Source organism: Cyrtonyx montezumae, unplaced genomic scaffold (genome assembly GCF_038088225.1).
Source record: "Cyrtonyx montezumae isolate F1298 unplaced genomic scaffold, pur_monq_1.0 scaffold_12, whole genome shotgun sequence".
In the NCBI taxonomy this organism is placed as follows: domain Eukaryota; kingdom Metazoa; phylum Chordata; class Aves; order Galliformes; family Odontophoridae; genus Cyrtonyx; species Cyrtonyx montezumae.
Genome location: NW_027071848.1, coordinates 13,043,066 through 13,064,127, shown reverse-complemented (window position 1 = coordinate 13,064,127; position 21,062 = coordinate 13,043,066). Strand labels below are relative to the sequence as shown.

At 38.8% G+C, this 21,062-nt stretch overlaps 1 protein-coding gene across 2 annotated transcripts in view; it reads right to left on the bottom strand.

Moving 5' to 3' along the window:
* Positions 1-2,090: 2,090 nt before the first annotated feature.
* Positions 2,091-21,062, bottom strand: part of ELMOD1 (ELMO domain containing 1) — a 40,170-nt gene continuing 21,198 nt past the window's right edge. Inside the window, exons 3-12 of one of the 2 annotated variants that reach the window (XM_065730074.1) lie at positions 19,013-19,158; positions 18,830-18,858; positions 17,254-17,351; positions 14,472-14,601; positions 11,510-11,643; positions 10,190-10,258; positions 9,880-9,903; positions 7,482-7,532; positions 6,134-6,267; positions 2,091-3,615 (exon numbers count right to left, since the gene is read on the bottom strand). In XM_065730074.1, coding sequence (XP_065586146.1) covers positions 3,443-3,615; positions 6,134-6,267; positions 7,482-7,532; positions 9,880-9,903; positions 10,190-10,258; positions 11,510-11,643; positions 14,472-14,601; positions 17,254-17,351; positions 18,830-18,858; positions 19,013-19,158 — 988 coding nt within the window. In that variant the 3' untranslated portion in view covers positions 2,091-3,442. The remainder of the gene's footprint in view (positions 3,616-6,133; positions 6,268-7,481; positions 7,533-9,879; positions 9,904-10,189; positions 10,259-11,509; positions 11,644-14,471; positions 14,602-17,253; positions 17,352-18,829; positions 18,859-19,012; positions 19,159-21,062) is intronic. The other variant, XM_065730075.1, reaches the window with a different exon arrangement.

Genomic DNA, 21,062 nt, shown 5'->3' with positions numbered 1-21,062 from the left:
TAAAGGAAACCTGCACTATGCTCCCACCAATCCTTTGGTTCAGCAGCAGCAGACCTGTGTTCATTTGCCCAAGCACCAGCACTCTGTTCACGTACCTCCTGACTCACCTAAAAGCAGTTATTTCACCTGGAACTGTGCTCACAGTTCTCTACTTGCAGCAGAGAGCCTCAGCCAGCACTGCCATGCAGAGCACACAGTGCAGGCCATAACACGGGTCAGGAGTTTATAAGGATTACTGTTCTATTAATGAGGACTAATTCCCTTCACACCACGGCAAATTTTCCAGTCCAGCTTCAGGAGACAAACAGGGAGAAACATTTCTTCAGGAATAATTGCATGAATTGATTTTCTCTGCTGCTATAAATAGCATGCAGATGTACACTACCACCAGCGTTTGAACAAATACCTTCCAAATGAGATGGTAAGGAGCTGGGCAAAAATAGTTCTTTCTGAAGAGGAAGAAAAAAGCTGCAAGTCAAAAAGACAGAACAGCACTTGCTGTCCTCCCCCCTGTGCCCATGAGCCCCGCGAGCAGCCCCTACCTGAGGTCGCAGCCCAGCCCCAGGGGCTGGGGGAACGTGGAGCTTACCGACCACAAATTGGTGCACATCTACATTGTCAAAGGAGCCCTGGCAAGAAGGTAAATTCACATTAGGTACGATAAAGAAAAGATCACAGGATAAACCATACACAGCTTGGTGTCACCAGTGATGCTATTTTCATCTGCCCACCCAAAGCAAGACATGTTGTGCATAATATATGTACATTATCTCATCTTATTATTAAGTGAACGAGCAGCTCAGACTTCCCTCCACTTTAAACCATTTTGCTTGGTGAATAACACAGCAAACCTGACTGCACTGCTGTGGTGCACGTGCAGATAGATCAGACAGCTTTGGTCAGCACTGATATTATTACAGAGCAGCTCTGCCTTCTTAAGGTGCTTGGGCTGCATAACAAGGCCAACATAAACAATTTGCCTCATAAAACTGCTTGAGAAACTTGTTCAAATTACCAGCATAAATCTTTCCTGTTCTGAATTAAACCCAAACCTGCTCCCTGCAGTGACTGCAAACACTGTCTACTTTCTTGAAACAACCTTTTACACTCTCATTTCTTTACCATTTCACTCAATTTTCTTTTCCTAGCAAAACCAACAACCAGCTCCTCACAGGTCACAATTCAGAGATGTACCAATGGTAGAATAAATTATAACTCTTAAAAGACACATTTCAGTTTCCTCTTTAGGTTTTAAGTTACATCTTGGGGTGCTGCCACGTTGGCAGTCACCAGGGGCAACCTCTTAACCCTAAGTCTGATGACAGCATGGAGAGCCAGGATGCCCACAGCTGATGCAAGAACGGGCAGCAAAATAAGCACCAGCACACAGAGGATCAACGGGAGAAGAAACTTCACACATAGCTTCATTAAACCCATCTCCCTGCAAGACAGGAAAAAAAACACCCACAGCAGCTAGATTGCAGTGACACAACCTGACATGGAGCCAGATGGCATTTGCTGGTTTCATTTGAAGTTGACACCTTGGAACGACTTGGGACAACGCACGGCAACTGAGAAGATCACTGCAGTGAGAAGGTGGCAGGGACCTTCACACCAGCTCCATTAACCCCCATGCAGAAGAATAAAAGTAAAGCAGTGCAGACTAAATAATGTGTCACAGAAGGAAGTTGAGTATGAGAGCCAGGGAAGGAAAGAAGGTGAGAGGCTAAGATTCGAAACAATGAAAACCACTGCTAGAAAATGTTAGAGGCTTCAAGAGTAATAAAAGTCACTGACATTTGATGCATTGTTATCATAGATTATTTACAAGTTAAACACATCTTTTATTCATTATATTTTACTCAAAATATGCAATAGCTAATATCACCAGTGCTGTATTTCTGAAGTCATCAGAGAACACTAGTTACTGCAATGCCTATAGAATTACCTCTGCAAAGAACGTAACTTTTTAGCCCTGCAGAGAAGTCCCGATTCCCAACTCACATTTGAGCTAAGAAATGAGAGCTTCAAACCAAAGCTTATTTATTTTGTGATGCCTAACACCATAACTAGAAATGCTGTAACAACCAAACCCTTCACACAGTAACTAGAAATGCTGTAGCAAGCCTGATCCACATAAATTTAGATCACTCTTCAGACTAAGGAAATACCACAAAGCTGTCATTCCCCTTCTGTCTATTAATCCATTATCTCCAAAATAAAACCCACAGTGCTTCCATTTAGAATGACATATGATTTATTCATATAATTCACAAGTAGTTGGACACTACTCCAAGTTTAATCTCCATATGCAAGTGATTTACACAAACATATAATACTAAAATTGCTTGCTTAGAAGGTAAAAAATACCATGGGTATGAAATGCCATGGTAGATGCTGTTCAATATACTACACATTCTTAGTGTCAGACACTTTCACTCATTTCTGATTTTAGAAAAAATGCAGTTTGCCATTTTTTGTTTTTTAAGTAGTCTGGGAAACTCAGGTGGGTTTTCTCCAAAGCTTCGAGTCAATTATTTCTCCCAGTCCTCATGAACTGAATTGACAAGTGAAGCTACATTTTGAGTAGATCAAAAAAATATATTGATTTCTGCTCCTCTGAATTCACCAAGCACAATGTAATCAAATCACATCGCCTTCCAACACGTGACACAGAATACCAAGCCCCATACAGTCAAAAGAAGGTGCAGGAATTTAAAGTGTGCCTCAGCATGGTGGTGTTGGTGCCGACAACCTGACAATAACATTTTTGGCCCCTACCAGTATCCAGTAGTTGTGAGTGATTGCACTTCACTGGGAATGCATTAGCATCACCAGATCATTTGGTATTCATGCAGCTGCGGAGCCTGATTGTAATTCTGCATAAACTTCTTACTGAAACTTGTATCTAGTAAGCCTCATTAATTCTGCATTAAGCATATATGGCTGCATGGAGGAAATTGGACTTTAATGTGTTTGTCTACACCAGATTAAGTTACACACATTATCTCCTAGACGAGGTCCAAACACGTATTTTGCTTGAAATGCCAGCAGTTATTGTAAAACATACCAAGAAGTTAAAAAGCTTTCACAATACAAGATCCAGCCACATATTCCACATATACAAAACACAGCTAGAGAAATACAATTCTATGTTTTGATGCTGAATTATGAGGAAAGTCTAAAAAAATAGAAAAACTCTGATACTCAGACATCGATTGAGAATGTAACACTGCATAATGCCGCAATATGAGCACCCATTTAAAATGAGAAATCCCCAAAGAGAAGCATAAGGGGATCTAGTACTTGTGACAAAAATAGATGAATATTGCACCAAAAACATGCATACAATTGCCATGGTCATTCAGTATGCGAGTGATGGTCTAAACAGTGATCTAACACAGGAGTGAAAGAGTGTTTCCAAATAAAATCAAGTGAGTAACTACATGTTGATTAAACTTTCTGATGCAGCAAAGTGAGGGCACAGAGCCATCTCGGGGTTCTGGAGCTGTTTCAAGATTCGCTTGTGAAATTTCTCTCTGACGCGGTTGAACTCCATGATATCCAGTGGATCCTCTTCAATCCAAAATTTGTGGAATTCATGCATTAAATAGCCTACAAAAGGATAATTAAATATAAGAGAAATGCAGTAATTCAAATCACATACAATTATATGAGAACTAGGAACTCATAATTACAATGCACACAAAGAATTCAGGTCACCAAGGTCTGACACCTCACAGAACTCTGCGGGGATAAGATTTAGTCCACCTGTAAAACTGTTGCAACATAAAGCATGTACAAGACTCAAGGCTTATCAAACTAAAACAACTGGCAGAGTTTGCTGCCACAGCACTGACATTACTTATGCTGGACACTCAACGTAGCAGCTGGAGATTCATTTCAGGAAAACATCTGATCACATGCTTAGTGAGGTTGTTTGACATAGGAATATTCCTCCTCAATTTCAGGAAGAGTTTTTAGAAGACTCACTTAGAAGCAAGCTTGAGGTTTGATGAACATCAGCAGAACTTCCAATAGCTGAACAAAATTAAGCATCTTGACACGGATGACGAGCTGTTAACTTCATCTGACCATGTTAAATAACACAACTAAAACATTAAATTAATGAGTAGGGGAAGATGATACTGATTACATTCTTGTTTCTATGATTACGTGAGCCATCGAGGATGTGCAACCTACCATTCCAAGGCAGTGAAACATGCAGGTTATGTGCGTCCATGAAGCGATGTCATCTGTAGCATAAGAGGCTTAGTTGCTTTTATTCAGTTCTTTCTATTGCATCACAGTCAGCACAAATATACATACATATTTCTAACTTAAATTTCTCTGTATGTTTGCAAAGTTTCTCATTATGGATTCGAGAAACTCCATTCGAAAGGCACTTTAAACATATTGAACCATAAAGTTGGAAAGAATCTCTAAGATCATCTAGTCCAACTGTCAACTCATTACCATCACACCCACATCGTCGGATCTATACATTCCAACAGCCAGAGGCTGTTTCATTCCAAGAGATGATTCTTTCAAAGAAAAGCTCTGTTAAAACCCTTTAAAAAATTACTATATAAAATGTAAAACATTGGATCTTCACCCCCAAAATCTCAGTTTCCAAAAGGTACCTTCTGTACTTCAGCCAACCATGCCACTGAGCCATACAGTTCTGTGCATAGCTTATACTTTAGTGCCCCATTATGTCACCAGAGACTTGTGCAAGTTTTATCCTACTTAATCTATATGCACATGAGCTGCCAAAAGCAGCTCTCCCTATGGTGCTACCGTGATGGAGAATGCTGTCCCTGCAGTGGACACACTGGTCCTGGGGACCAGACCTATGCTTGGCCAGCAGATCAGTCCCACCTGCAGCCAAGGTTTTGACATGAACTGCAAGACACAGTAGTGGTAGTAAAAAAATGTCTCTTCTCCTAAATTAAGTGGTGACAGTAGGGAAGGAAATAAACAAAAATAAAAAATGAAAAACAAAAAAACAACAACACAGAACCAATAATGTGATATGAAGATATAGGAGTCAAACTGATCATACCAGACACATCCATTCACAAGACTATGAGCAGGTTAGGGATTTGGTAAAAAAGACAGAGTAATCATCCTAATGAAAAATAACAATCTGAAGGTGCACAAGTGGATATTTAGGTAGGTACTTATCTGTTCCTCATTTATCAAGCAGACCACCACCAAAGGCAGAAGTGCAACCACTAAACTGCACAAGTTGTTACCAGCCAGTATGTTTAGGGCAGTAACCCAGAAATGTTAACAAAGGAGTATCTCTGCTACAGCATCTGCCCATATAAGATTTTAGATGAGCGAGTCTTATTAAATAGTGACCTTGAATGCCTTTATTACTTAATAAAAGATGCACAGTCACTAACACTTACTAGTTATCTAGTTAAGCAGTAAGTTTTATAGTGGCAAAACAAAACAAAATCATCTACCAAGACAACCTGCAGAGCTGGTTTTGTTTTGTTTCATTTTTTCTTCTTTTTTTCCTTTTGATTGGTCGGTTTCCATTGTTTTTTTCCTGAATTATCATAAATAGGGAAATCAGTGCATCTTGCCTTCTTGATATTAGTCCCTCGATTACGCTTGGAAGAACATTAGATGTGTGGTGCCTGCTGTTGTACCCTTCTGGCAAAGATGCACAATAGATCTGTGCTACAGAAGGAATGCTTGAATAGAGGGGAAAGGGCTGGAAAAAATAATTAGTCCTGAGGGTGGACAAGTCTACTGAAGGGTGCAGGGAAACATCTGTATCTAAATAAAGAAGTCTTAATATAGATGGATTTATGGGGAAAGTATCTATAGAAGCTCTTTAGAAGCTTAAGCTCTTTATTCTTATTATTTAAAATCAATTTGAGTAGGTAGGAAGGTCACCAGTTCAAACACATTTTTTTCTTGCACTTCGTTTCACTCCATGGTTCGATGGTGGCATGTGTTGCAACTAAGAACAGGATCACAAAGATAGGACAGCAGGACCAGCATGACAGTATCTGAACTGTGTCAGCAGACTTACTATACTCTGCTATCTGCAAGGGTAGATAAAATAATGGTAATAGGAACACGAAGCAGGTAGTTGTCCCCTCTCCGCACTTACAGAAGGTCTGCTGAAAGTGAGTGAGTGTCGGTGCCTCTGGAGCAACGTTGTAGAAATGAGTCTTCAGAGCTCCACTCACAAGCAGGTTATATGCAAGATCTGTTATGTTAATGCCCACAATAGCAAAAGAATAGCTGTAAAAGCAAACAAATGTTTGTTGAGAGCTTGTTTTCTTTCCACAGGCTGTAAGAAATTCTAACATTGACTCTGCAGATGTTGTGATACTGAAGTGTACTCATTCTCTCCTTCAACAGCTTTAAACGGAGGTGAAAAACTGGAAAAACATTTTTCCTATCTCCTTTGCACTCCCTAATGGCAGTGTTTCCCCAGTGAAACATATGGTCACAGTGAAAACAGGAGTTTCACAACTGTGCCAGCACTTTCAGTGGAGCAGCACTTGTTAATTCCTATGGAATAAAGAAACAGCATAGGAGTCCCTGATGTTTCTGACACAGAGTAAGCACTCCACATGGTGGCTGTGCCTGCAAGGTGACCTAATATTCACTATTTTAACCTTTTCTCCGAACTGGAAACCCACAGTTGGAACATCAGGGTTAGACAATTGGTTCCAAAATGATACTCATAAGGCTAAAAAGTCTGTGACAGAAACACAGCTGAGTCACTTCCAATTTCTTCCCAACAGAGAACTAGATATACAGGCAAAAACCTAAATCAGGGCATGCTGGGAAGAGAATTAAAATATCTGACCTATGAAGCAAAACTCTGTCCTGCTAAGAGCTCAACAAAGAAAGCATATTTACAAATTAGAAGTTTTTTCCATTTGTAAACCTGCTGTCTATAGAACTCAATATTTCTGGCAATGGCCATCTCCCATAAAAAAGAAGGCAAAGGAAACTGATTTAATTTTGTATGTTCCAGGAATAAAAAAAAATAAATCTCCTAAGTTAGCTGCAACATAAGGCCGGATGGCAAATCCCACAGAACAATGAAATACAAGTATTAAAAGATGGTATTGTAGATTCTCAGATACACTCATAATTATACTTTCTTGGAAGCAGATTAGAACCTGCCTCTGACAGAGAGAAGAGACACTTGATCATATTATGTACTAAGAAGAATTAAACAGACATTTATAACTGCACTATTCATAGCACATAGAAAAAGTCTTTTCTTTGCAACAAGATTTTGCCCATGCCTAACTCGTACTTCGAAGTAGGTTTATCTGGTAATCTTTGATCAAAATCAAGATGTAATTAAGACAATGCTAATATAGTATGTGTGCTGAAAATTCCTTAAAGAAGGAGCCAGACAACTCTGCTTCCTTCAAATACACAGCATCAGTGTTAACAGCTTAAAGTTGGCAGACACACAAGACTTTTAAACTTACCCAATTGCCTTATCAAACTTTTTCTTCTCCCATTCAACTTTGCTGAACTGACTGGAAAAAATAAAATAAAATCCAGATTAAATCCAGGAAAGTGCTAGTAGAGAAACACCTCCTTTGCATTTCTTTGCTATTGGGACGTTAACAAACACAGACTATATTTTATTCCTGTAGATACTGCTAATTTAACTCTACTTCTGACTGAATGGATTAGTGTGGGGAGACACTGAAATGGGTAGCTTGCTTTGTGGCATCACTGATATCCTTTGTCATCATTACAAAGAACATGACAGCATCACCACTCGTAGTAAAGCCAATTATTTTCTGCACCGACCGTAGACATGATCCACATCAATTAAGTCTGAGCTAAACAAAATAAATAAATAAATAAATAAAAGAAGAAAATGAGTTGACTTCAGCTTTACATATTCTCAAAGATGTACATGGTGACTATCTCAGGAGATGTGATCCACTTGGAGACAAAAAACTTTCTACTGGAAGAATGTTTCTCATGTCTAACCATGTTGGAAGCCACTCAACAGCCAAAAGCAAGGGATTACATTTCTTGTTGTTTAACACAATAGTAGGGAACTACTTTTAATTAAATTTACTTCGTTCAACATGTTCATTAAAACAAACAAACAAAAAGACCTGCATGATGCAGCTATCAGCAGGTGACATTTTACTGACCAGGCTTTAACTGTATCTACATAGTAAGTTTAGTAGAAACCACTGCATTTATCACCAGCTACAAGCAGGTAAGGGACTGACCCTCACCAACAGATTATGCTTTAGAGTCTGGGGACTCTACAGCACTGTTACAGTAAAGTAACACAGATCTTTCAGGTTTTAGGCTGCACATCATAGATAAGTACATGAAAGGGCCACTCTTGGACTATACTGGAACTGTAATAAGTTTATATTACACTAAAAACAATGCCATGGGCTTCACACAAGATAAGTATTTAAATATTTCCTGTAAGTATTAAAGATTCAGAGAGGTTCACACCCATCTTGACCTGTTACCAAGCAATGTGCATGGGAACAAAACTTTGCATCCTAAGTGGCTTGGAAGTATACACCAATGTATACTTATTCTCAATAAAAGTAGTCATTTTTGTAGGTTGTGGCATAAAATCGATAAAAATACCCAAGCAAACGTTTAACAAAGGCAGCACACTTAGGATGTGCACAAGCAATGTAGTTCAACAAAAATAGAAACTACATTGATCATTATCACGTCAGAAATCAGCACTGCTGCTAAGCAACCACACCAGGAAAACACCACAGGCACCATGAGGAGCATCCATCTTCTGCTGAATGCTCTTTCAAAGGGATACAAATCACACATGCTCACGCAGCACTGCAAGACTTGGTAATCACACAGTATTCCCAGCCCAACACTGAACACTCACTGATGGCGCAGCATTGTTCCATTTCCCATGTAACTCTTGTGTTCAGCCAAATTTTTGCTTAACTATTTTCTACGATGCCATTTAAACATCATGACAATCCCTGTTCATCAGCACACATTAATAAAGCATCCATGCACAGCACGATACATAAAGGGAAGACCAAATTTTGGGGGGCGAATTTGGTGAGAGAGTGAATGCCAATATATAAAAAGAAGTCCCAGACAAACTGAATGTGAGGATATAAATCAAAGCTCAAAAGCTATTGTGCTTCCACTCCACCCGACCTTTCTGTGCTTTTTGTCACGGAATTACCATTAGGAACTTCATCACAAAACAGTCAGTTTAAAAGCTTTACGAGATTCACAAGTGCAACTGCTATAGGGGTGTTCAACACTACTGGAAGAAAGAAAATAAATAAATAATAAATAAATAATACCTCACTGACAATACAAATTTTTCGTCACCCAAAGGCACCTGATCTCTCATAAGTCAGGACATTGGACTAGCCAGTTTAGATCAGTCACTACCTAGGGTAGTCACAGTATGTGGATACAAATGAGAGGAGAATATAATGAGCTGATCTTTTTTTTTTTCCAGCTGTGCTAACAAACTCTTGGCATAGACTACTTTTGATTACCAAGCCAGTCACAGCTACTATGAGCATATTTGGACTGCCTACAATTTCCTACTCCCCCTTAAAATTCACCTAAAATTTGTTAATTAAATTTGGTACTAAATGTGCCTAAAACAAAGTTCTTCAGCTACATCAAGCAAAGTTGGTTTCATTCTTTATATATTAGCATGCTCAGAAGGTCCCAGTGTTGCAGTCATATAAATGAATTAACACAACAGCATTTGGAGAAAGGGAATGGGGATCCCTTGGTTTTGTAAGAAAGGTTTTCAGTTTATAACACACTGCAGTGCAGTAAGGTTTGATCTTTATTTACATGTAGTCCCATAAAACTAAGAGAAAAGAAGAAAAATACCTTATTTCCTTCTTAGTGACTTCCCTTCATTATGAGAAGACAAAAAAAGAAAAAAATAAAACAAAGGTAAATAAAAATATAAATTCACTTGAAATTAGAAATTAAGAGAAAAAATTTAACAGTAGGTTTCACTATTTTGAAGATTTCAGTGTACAAGTTTGCCTCTTGAATTTGATCAGCTTTCATGATCAGCACTTGAGAAGAGGTAGCACATGCCAACACCCCACTAAGGGAATATGCAGCATCCTTCCCAGGCCCATAGCCTGCACAATATTCTCTCAAGTTACTCCTTGCTTGCTTCATGCATTACCTGTATTTAGGATGAAGAGAATCAGAAAGAACTTGTTGGGCTACCTCAGTGTCCCATTCAGCAAAATACCTGCAAATGTATAAGGGTAAATTGTTAACAAAAACGGCAAAAGAAATCTTAAGAATCTAGCTATCCAAACACACCAGCCCCAGCCCTTTTAAGTGTCACTACATGCATTATACAGTATGAGTAGCATCTAATATGTGGAATTCATTAAACTCAGATCCACAAAAAGATAAAAGCAGCCTCAAATGACAAGTGCAATTTCATGAGCTGCTGGTGAGCACGGGTTACCAGACTCCTCTTTCTGCCTGCCCTACATAAGATTTGTTGCTTACTGCTAGCACACACTGGCTGCTGAGCTCAAGATAGAGGAGATCAGACTTCTTGATCTGGTAGATTCATTAAGTGAGATAAAATTCATTACAGGAGACTATGAAATTAAATATCTGGGCAGGATTCCTATCCAGTTGGAGTTTAAATCCAGACTCAAGAGTTCAGATCCTTTACTGATCTTAGACACATAATAGCATAACAACAGATGGTAATTTTTTCTGCCTTTCTGTGCAAAAGCAGAAAGGTTTTTTTTTCTTTCCCTCTCATAGGAAGGGGTTAAAACATTTGCTAAAATTAAGTTACATTACTACCTGCAATAGATACGCTGGCTGAAAGAAATAACAGAACTGGATTGATTCCTAAATTGCCAGCCCCAGGTATTAGCAAACATCTGGCAGAAGAGAATACCTGTGTACATTCATTGCTTGATTTTGGGTACAGAAGAAATTTAAGTAGTAGTTCAACTACAGAAGTCTACCATCAGTGGCTGCATTTCAAGTGTTTTGTCTGAGAATTCCTCATGAAATTCTAAAACAAGAAAGCTGAGCAGTAACATAACCCTTTTACACACCCACTTCCAGGTCATTTTGCCTGAAGAGATGTAGATATTGTTGAAAATATACTTTACAGTTACTCTCTTGTGGGAAGAGAGTGTTAACTTACTGTTTCAAAGAGAAAATAAAAGGGGTTTAAATATGTATGTATATATATTTATATATAGGTCTTGGCAAGTGAGATATATTTATATATATATATATATATATATATACCTTGTTGAATGAGGAATACTGAAAGAAAGGAGAGACATTCAAAAAGAGAAACCTTCCTCCATAAATTTGAGACAAAAAATATTCTTTCAAGTTTTTGATATGGAATCCTTAATGCTTTTAGAAGTTATTACTTCAGAATTGCTAAAAGTCAGCACATAATGCTGCTTGTCACAGCTCCAGACACACAAATACATCTATAAAGGAGCATACTTACACCAAGTTATATAAGCCCAGGAGACCCATCCCTCTAAAGTCTGTTTTAGGATCATCACCTTGGAAACCAATTTCACACCACTGCTTCGAAATCCGAGCCTTCAGTGGTGAATTGGGCTTCAAGCATTTCCATAACTAGAAAGATCACAGGTAGAATATAATTACACCTCCACACATAAGTATGACTTTTTCTGCTCTTAAAAGCAAGGTAAGTTTTCACATAATTGTATTGCCATTCCAGCAACCAGAGCATAAGAACAAATGAAATTCCTGGGTGCGAGAAGGGGAGGAAGCAAACAAATAAATAAAATCTCCAATAGCTCTCAAATACCGTGGCTGTTTCAGCCCTACAAAGACCTTCTGACCCAAACATCTTGCACGAGGATTTCTTTTGTTTGTGTTTTGTACCTCAAACTAGAGCCTGCCTCCCTAAGCACTGAGAGGGGAATGGGCTGGAATTTGGCTGTGAATCAGTGTCAGAGAGGCAAGCCACCAGCCCTCAGGTCCCTGAGGCTCTGCAGCAATATTATCTCCAGCGTCTTTTCTAAGTCTCCAGAAGGGTTATAAATTTAGAGTGCTGACTTGGCTACCACAGTACTGAAGAGCAGATCAGACAACATAAAAACAAAAATCCATACAAGAAAAGCACATTCCACCTTCATATTTAACTGGGGAGTGAATCATTCATTGATCTCACATAAAAATTAAGTTAAAAAAAAACCAAGAAAATGATTTAAGCAGTCAGATCCTCAGCTGGAAAAAATCTACTTAGCTGCTCTGTCCCAGTGTCTTTAGTGCTTAAATATCATGTTGCTAGGCACCTAAAAGCAGCCTAAATAGACCTGCCTGACAAATGCATAACTTTCTTATGTGCTCTATCACAAATCCATGTCTTCTAAAGTGTACCGAGAAATCAACTGCTCCCCATAAACCATAGCTGGTGAGTAGGGCCTCAAGACACAGTTAGATGAAGCCTCCTCAGGAAAAAGAGCAGTAAGAACATTTCCAAATAATCCCCTCTGAATCTGTATTAATTCTAGCAATTCAAACTGAATTTTAAATTAAGTGCCTTTGGAAGGTTAAAACTTCTAATGATTTTAGTTTGTGACGACTATATAAAGCATCACAGGTTCTTCAAATCATGTTTGGCATCTTCCTTGTTCACTCCCTGACACTAAATGTAGTAGTTTTTATTAGTTCAATCACATTAACTTAATTTTCATCTCATTCATAAATTGCCCTCTTGGTAAGCATGAATAAATAATAGACATTAGGATCTCAAATTACCCATTGCAGAGATCACTCAGCAGAATACCTAGAAGCGATGAAAACCAACTGGCTTATTCTTCCCCAGTGTGAGCTGGAATCTGAATTAAACCCTTAGACATATTTTTGTTTGACAGAACAATTCATAAAAGCAAAAAGCCTGCTGTAAACAAGTGCTATTGCACAGGTTACACTGGAGACATGGAGTTACTGATACTATTTTCAACACTTAGAATTTTACAGTGTAAGGTACATGGCTTAGCTCCCCCTCCTCTGTCAAATGCTCAGGTTCCATTATGCTTTCATTCTGTTTTTAATACTACATGACTACATATCAGTTACCATTTTCAAAACATCTAAGAACGAGGTCCCCAAAGACCAGGTGGCCAGGAAAAAAGAACCAGCTCCCAGAGCTCCTCACACCCTACTTCCTGCTCTCCAAGCAGTGCAGATGCACAACTAAAGAATGCTTTCCTGGAGCCAAAGACCTTGACATTAGAACTGTAGCCAGGAACCTGGTATTTTCAAAGACCAAGATAGGCTGGCACCAGGATCTCCAATCTCCCATACGCGACCTTCCTCACTGGTAGGTCTGTGTGACCTTCAAGTTAAAGCCCTCTTCAGCCCCAGAAAATTACACTTTTGATTGCACAGCAGAAGAAGTCTATCTGCCCTATTCTGCCTTGTGGCTAGAAGAGGTTCTAGACTGACTCCTTCCTGGCCAGTCTTCCACCTCCCAGCAAGGAGCTAACCCTTGTAAGCTTTTCTGACACCTACAGGCATTCTGCAACCATTTGAGGATGCCCAGTGGATTTTTTGAAAGTGTCTGGAAACCCAAGTCACTACGGTGACATTTCCAGGAGTTTTCACTATAGCTTGTATAAACCACTAGATGACAAACTGTGATATGGAAGACAATAGAATTATCACATGCTGTTAGAAACAAAAGAAAAAAAGTTGTGGGAGCAGAACCAAAAGGAACTTCTCTCAAGTTTTCAGTATTTTTGTTTAAATAACAAAACCATAGTACCTTATGTCTTTTAAATCTCTGAAAATTCTCTCCTCAGTTGCTCTAAAATCTAAGAGCTCTATAGCTGTCTCCCTGCTTACAGCTTCAAGATCACCTTCCTCAAAACATATTTACTTTCATGCAATGGTTTCTTTAGATCATGAATTAAAACTCAGTTGGGATGGCTTTCTTAATTGTTCATGTATTCTGAAGAATGGTCTATTTTCTATTTCTATTGGTAAACAGAAATTTACCAATACACTCGGTATCTCCAATACACAGGTGTTACCTTCAAAAATTCAAGAAGCCAAGGAGAAGAAGTGTTTATTCTGGTTACAAGAGGTAAAAATACCCTTCTCATCTTGAAGGAAGTTGTACGTAAGTAGGACACACTGTTTTTCTAGAACTCACAGCACAGAGCTGTTATCTGCAGTAAGAGCTGTGCATCCAGTACCTAGATATAGTCCAGCCAACTGACACACATTCATCGAGAAGGAACAAGCTGCTTGCTTGGAAGGTGTTATACCCAGACTGTGCTACACCCAGTATGCTTTTTAGACTAAGTTTGAAGCAGGTACACAATGGAGGAAGGTGATAAAACATCAAGAGGTATTAAGGGGTTTATAGACCAGCCCTTTGGAGGTGGAAAGGATAAAGGATGCTCTACTGGTGTCTCTTAAGTAACTACCTTCAAAAGCATTTCCTCATGTTGCAGATTCTCTGAATCATACGGCTCTCGGCGCAGCTTTTCAACCTCTACAATCAGATTTCTGTACCCAACGATCTGCAGCAGGCAGGCCTGAAGAGATACTCCCAGCCTGAGGGTGGAAGGAGACACGATGCAGTTCACTCATGTGTCATGGCACTACAGCATACATACCTGTTTAACGCATGTGTAATATTACATCAACAAATTAATAATAATTTAATTACTGTGGGAGATTTTCAAGAGATGAATATTACATTAAACAAGGTTTTATGAAATGCCTAGTCTTACATAGCATGCTGCTTTGATAAAAAAAAATAACAATTGACTTTTAAACTGAAATGGCAAATTTTCACATACAAAAGTCTCATTATAACAATACACAGCAGCTTTCAACATCTGTTATAAGCACATCACTGGATCTTTCCCCTCATTCAAATGGCAGCTTCACAAACAATGCCCTGAGACCAGAGAAGTGAATTTAAAAAGGGCAGGGGGGAAACTCAGAAAAAAGCTAAAAATAAGCATTTTATTTCTATGCCACAAGAGCCTGTATAAAGAAGCTAAAACCCTGAAGTAACACAGTAGAAAGATCTGCCTGTAGGTACATTTTTTTCTTTTTGTCTCTTGTTAAGAGCCACAATAATGTCTCTTTCTTCTGTTATTATAATGGGGATCAACTTGATGCATCATAAAATAAAAATAAAAATAAAAATAAAAATAAAAATAAAAATAAAAATAAAAATAAAAATAAAAATAAAAATAAAAATAAAAATAAAAGCCAACATGGCTCCTAAGGCTTTAAATTACAATTTATCTAGTTTGAGGTTAAGATTTTATTGTCAAATACAAGTTAGTTAGTATACCACAGCCATGCTTATAAGAATATTTTATCACGTACAGGAATAAGCCTTTCATTTTTATTGGTGGAACTGGGCTGCACTGATGATACATGAGTATTGAGCTGTGCAGGTTCCTCATTTGTCCTGTGGTGCACTGAAACATTTTGTTTATTCCTTAATACTATTTAGATTTTTGAGCAGAAGGATTTTCACTGCTTATCTTTTGAGATTAATACACAGAATAAGGATGTCATCATTAGGCCCTTTCTCCTGCTTCAACTGCATGCTGTCTGTGCCTGTAACCCTTCTGGAACAACCTAAGCAGCATTTCCCCGCTTTGGTGTTTGGTTTTCACATGCTTCACTTGCTATACCCTACAGTTTTGTAGAAAGGCTGCATTTCAAAGAAAGATGAAAAGCCTGATAAAATTGCCAGAGTGCATCACTAAGCCACAGCCATCATGTTTTTAACTACAAAATAGCCAGACTGCATAGACTGCCACCTGGTTACTCAGCTTACTTGCTCCCACCACCGAATAAACACGCTTATTTCAAAGGTGTTGGTAAATGGGAGCTACTCTGGACCACCTCCTTTTCAGATCACAGCTGCCCACAGCCTTCAGGAACAGCTCAGTGCAAACATTCTTCAGATGCTAGCTCTGTTCTGTAAAGATGCTACGTGAACAAAAATGACTGCACACAGATTTATAGAAACACACGTAGTATGACACATGTCCCCTCGTCCTTACCCGAGGAGATGTTATGTCTCTGCCATGCAAGGGAAGGTCAGAGCTTCTGAACAAGACAGTTTGGATACAGGTTTTGTGATGTTTGAGAACAGGCAAAACAATGGATTTTCCTTAATCCTGCCTAAAGAAATACTTGACCTGCTTCTGCTGAAATTTCTCCAGAAGAGTTTAATATAACCTAAGTGTGTCACACATGAAAGTTCACTTCAGATTAATGAAGTTTAGTTATACTTCAATTAATGAATTAAGGAGCAATTTAGCGGCAGGGTTTGTGTCTATGTACACGGCACCATCCCAGCATTTCCTCACTGTTTGGAAAAGGTCTCAGCCAGGGAAAGGGAGCACAGGTATGAAGGACTCAGCCAAATACAATGCTGAGTACACAGTTTTTAGCCTAAACAATTCAGCATTTGTTCTTTGCTAAGTACGTGAACAATACCTGGATTAAATTAAAAATATTAAGGTTTTCTTTTCCTTATAGTAGGACCAAATCATTCAAATGTAATCAGGGCCCTAAGCTGTGGCACCCTCCTCCTTTTCCCACCTAAACAGAGTATTTATGACCACGTCACTACTTTGTAAACCAAGCTTTGGAATTACCAGATGCACAAAATCTCAAAGGCTTGGAGAGGTGCTGATCAACTCCCTAAAATACTGAGATAGAACTGGAAGTTTCAGCAGTCATTCTGGGACAGCAAGGATTAACAAGACACTAATAGTTCAAATCAACAGCATAAAAAAAAAAAGTGTACTGTTAAAGACTATGTTTGAATAACTCAAAGCAGTTTTAAAAATACAGAAATGATATACTGGCTTACTGGTTATGACAGACCGATTTCTTCCCTATAGCCTTGATAAGAAGTCATCACTGTCATTTCCATGACCACCTGCCTTGCCAGTATTTTTTTATCCCTGTGGATGTGGCCCTCATAAATCAATATATCAACAATATATGATTCAGGAAGCAGATACTCAGGACTTGCCTATTGCAGCCCCCATAAAAGGTCATTCATTTTTCTATTGTTTTTTTGACAGCAAAGCTTTACACAGAAAAACAGAATTTATCTTCAAATTGCGTACCAAAATAGCTAGGAAGAACTTGTTCTCTATGGACCTGGGTACTGAAAAGAAATCAATAATTCCCATTTGTTTCATAAAGAAGTCATGAACTTACTGTGGATTTATATCTGGATTAATCTTTTTCAGCTCCATGATGTCATCTATAGTTTTTTCAATAGCATCAGGGTGAACACTTACTGAAGTTTGCAGCCGCTAAAAAGAAGTTTTAGAGGCACATATTGAACAATAGCTTCCATAGGAGCCAGTAAGTTAACAACAGTAAACATGATACCCAACAGTTTCTATATTAACAGCCCAGAAGGGTCAACTCTATACACACACACACACACACCTTTCCAGCCCTATTGACTAGCTGAAGAGCATAATCACACAAGTCAATCACCCATGCCCATGTAGCCAGTCTGCAGGAGATACCAGTGAAGACAGTGTGCACGGAGTCTCCCAGCTGAACAGCAGCTTCAGACCACCAACCTAGTTACACTGGGATTGCTAGCCTGCATTCAAAACCTCTCTTTCCAACACGCTGCATTTACAAAAATATATTTTTTGTTCCTTTTACATATCATTGCCTTTTGAAGTTCAGTATTTCAAAGAAATCATCATACCTTCCAAAAACCAAGAGCTTCAACTCTCTGGTGCTCTGTCTCAAAATTACACAATTGGAATAGCTAAGATGCAGTCTTGTATAGGATCCTGCCTTTCTGATACAGCAAAAATACTTACAGCATGATAATAGGCAATGTGACATTAAAAAAAACAATGCTGAGGTAATCTTTTCACTAATACAGGTTCTCAGCATCAAGGAGAAATAAACAGTTGAGAGATATACATACAAACGCTCTGTTTCAGACGAGTGAGAAGCACAACCACTGTTTTAGTGAACGGATAAAGTGAAAGAGTCCTTCCCATTAGCGTATTTAAAAAGAAAGAACAAAGTTTTCTTTACTATCTTGATATTGCCACCTTCAACCTGTCTTAATCCTGCTTGAAAGGCAAAGAAACTGAGGCATAAAGCGTGTAAGTAACTGTCAGCAGATTACATAAACTCTAGGAAAGGATGAGTTCATATAAGCTTATAAGCAGGAGACGTACCAACTTTACACAAGCAGATAGTGATAAGACAAGGGGCAATGGCTTTAAACCAAAAGAACGGAAAATTAGGTTAGATGTTAAGAACATTTTTACTCAGAGGGTGGTGGGGCACTGGAACAGGCTGCCCAGAAAAGCAGTGGATTCCTCATCCCTGGAGGTGCTCAAGGCCAGGTTGGATGGGGCCCTGGACAGCCTCAGCTGGTGGGTGGCGGTGCTATCCATGGTAGGAAGTTGGAATTGGATTATATTTAAGGTCCCTTCCAACCTGAACCATTCTATGATGAGGAACCCACCTAAGAAACCCGCAATTCCAGAATACCACCCTTGTCTCCACCATGGTCTATTGCCCACTTGATTCCACCAGTGCCACATGTGACTGTCCCTGCAGCAAAGGACACTCTCTTCAGCTTTGCAAGGGCACCTACTATAGTGGGCACAGCTCACTCATTAGTTGGAGATGCTTTTGTGTGAGATTATATAATAACCTATAGTGAGTTTTATGCGGTGAGTGAACAGCCAAGTGAACAAAACCAGACAGGGCACAATAGGAAAGGTAAATTATCTGATCTTGCACTCACCTTACTTTTTGAACCTTTCAGTGATGCCTCTGTAAGAGAACAAAATTTGAAAGCAATGTGTCAGAGAATTTTAAATGAATCCAGTGTAAATGTAGCTTATTATTATTTTTTAAACAAAGTTATACTATTTTTAGCACATGCAAAAACGTACAAATTCATGCAGAATTAGGCAATTAAAAATACCTATTTTCATAGTTCTGGCAGCTCCAGGCTTGGTATTGTAACAGATCCTTTGCAATTCGCATCGCCCTGTTAGTTTCCTGACCACAAATTTCAGGCAGCGCCACAAGCACTTGCAGTAGAAGTACAGACATACCTGGATAAACATTCTGTCAAGAAAAAAAAAATTCTGAAAATAAATCTAGAGCAGAGTTTGTTTAAACAAGGTCACCACAGAGAATGAAGGGCCTTCCTCACCCTCAAAATGCCCATTTCCTAAGGACAGCTTTAAACCAAAACCAGTATTGACACTATAAACATTTATCCTGATGACTGTTAAAGGACAAGAGATCTCCTGAGGCCCCTTATGGTCTGAATTATCCTGTGATCCTATGAAAGTCAGGAAATAAACAAATACATGAGAAATGATCTATTTTCAAGTTGGGTTTTTTTTTTTTAAGCATTGCAGCTGCTATCATCCCCACACACTGCCGACTATTGCAATTACATAAACACACCCCAAAGGCAGGTTTCACAGGCTACAATTGGCTTGGATGCAATGTGGCTTTCTTATTTCTACAGCTATGAAGCCCTAGCCCTTGCCATGTTACCCAAATATCTAACTTGACTGAAAGCACCATGACATGAGATGCAGAACAAATCACATAATGACACTGAGGTCAGAAGCACATTTCAGAAAAGGCAAATTGTGAAGACCTGACAGTGGAAACATTGGCATCTGGACTGGTCTTGGAGATCCTCCTCTAGGTAGTTCCTGCTTGAACAGAAAGTTGGACAAGGCAACTTCTAGAGGTCCCTTCCAATTGCAATCATTCTGTAATTGTATTCCATGAAAGCATCTGTACAACTTTAATAAGCTAACTTGCTGTTACATGGTCAGAAATTATTCGACCCATTATGTTGTAAGTATATGGGCATTCATCATGAGTCCGTTATCTCTTCCACATACTTTTGACATTTTCAAATTAAATTTATTTGTTAAAAGACTCCTTACTATCCTTAATAGTGGAGTCAGTTATTCTGAAAATACTAAATTCCAGATAATTAAATCAGGATAGCTTTAATAAAGCTGGAAGAGCTCCATCATTTCACAGCACATTCTGAAGGGCACGTTGCAGAAGGACATTCAGGAAAGGAAAGATAAGTTAACTCATGTTAAAATCCACACAGGAGTTTAATCTGCTTTATGCTCACTTCAGCTTAATCTCCTTTGAAGAGGGATTAAACTAAAGGGAACTAAAGCCATTTTATGTCTAAATGTCTACTTGCATTCACACAAGTATTTAGCATGCTTTAAAAGCATCCACTTTATCTTCACACTTTTAGTTAATTCACTTAACACTCCTAAATGCCTGTGTATAGGAAACTCCCTTGTCTTTATGCAGCAGAGGCTTCCTGTTGCATAAAGATATGAAGTGAAAGGCAAAGAAAGACTGAAGACTCGAGTTTTTGGAATCGAGTTTTGGACCAGTAAAAAAAGTTTCAGCTGCTGACCTGGAAGTATTTGGGTCCTCCCATCCCAGAAAAGCCAGAACATGCTGTTGTGAGAACTTTGAAAATTTTTCACAGTAGGCAATAAATTCAGTATTAAGAACAATACCAGCTATCAGAAGTCCATCATTAGCTGAAAAGTCAGAAGTGTAAGTCATTTAAAGAGTAAGTCTCAGACTCTCTTAGCTCTATAGAGTCAGCTAATACCTTCAGCTGCAATGTCTAATAGTGGCTTGAAAACAAGCCCACAATGTCACACAAGGCATTTCAGATTTTCCAGTAGATGTTTGGTATCAACCATCAAAGAGTTGACTTAACAACCTATTCTCCCCCACCTAGAATCAAAACACAGCATGTATAGCCATCCCTCAGCATGACCCAACTCTGTGCTCAGGCTAAAGGTACAGAGAAATGCGCGCAATAATTAACATCAAACCAGAAGGTGGAGCATGTCAAAGTTCTGGGCTTTCATTTGTAGCAGAAATTAAAATTCTCTTTTTGGTCTGCTTTGCATTCAATTCATTATCAGAGAGCTTGTTTTTATGGAAAGAAGGAAATGGAA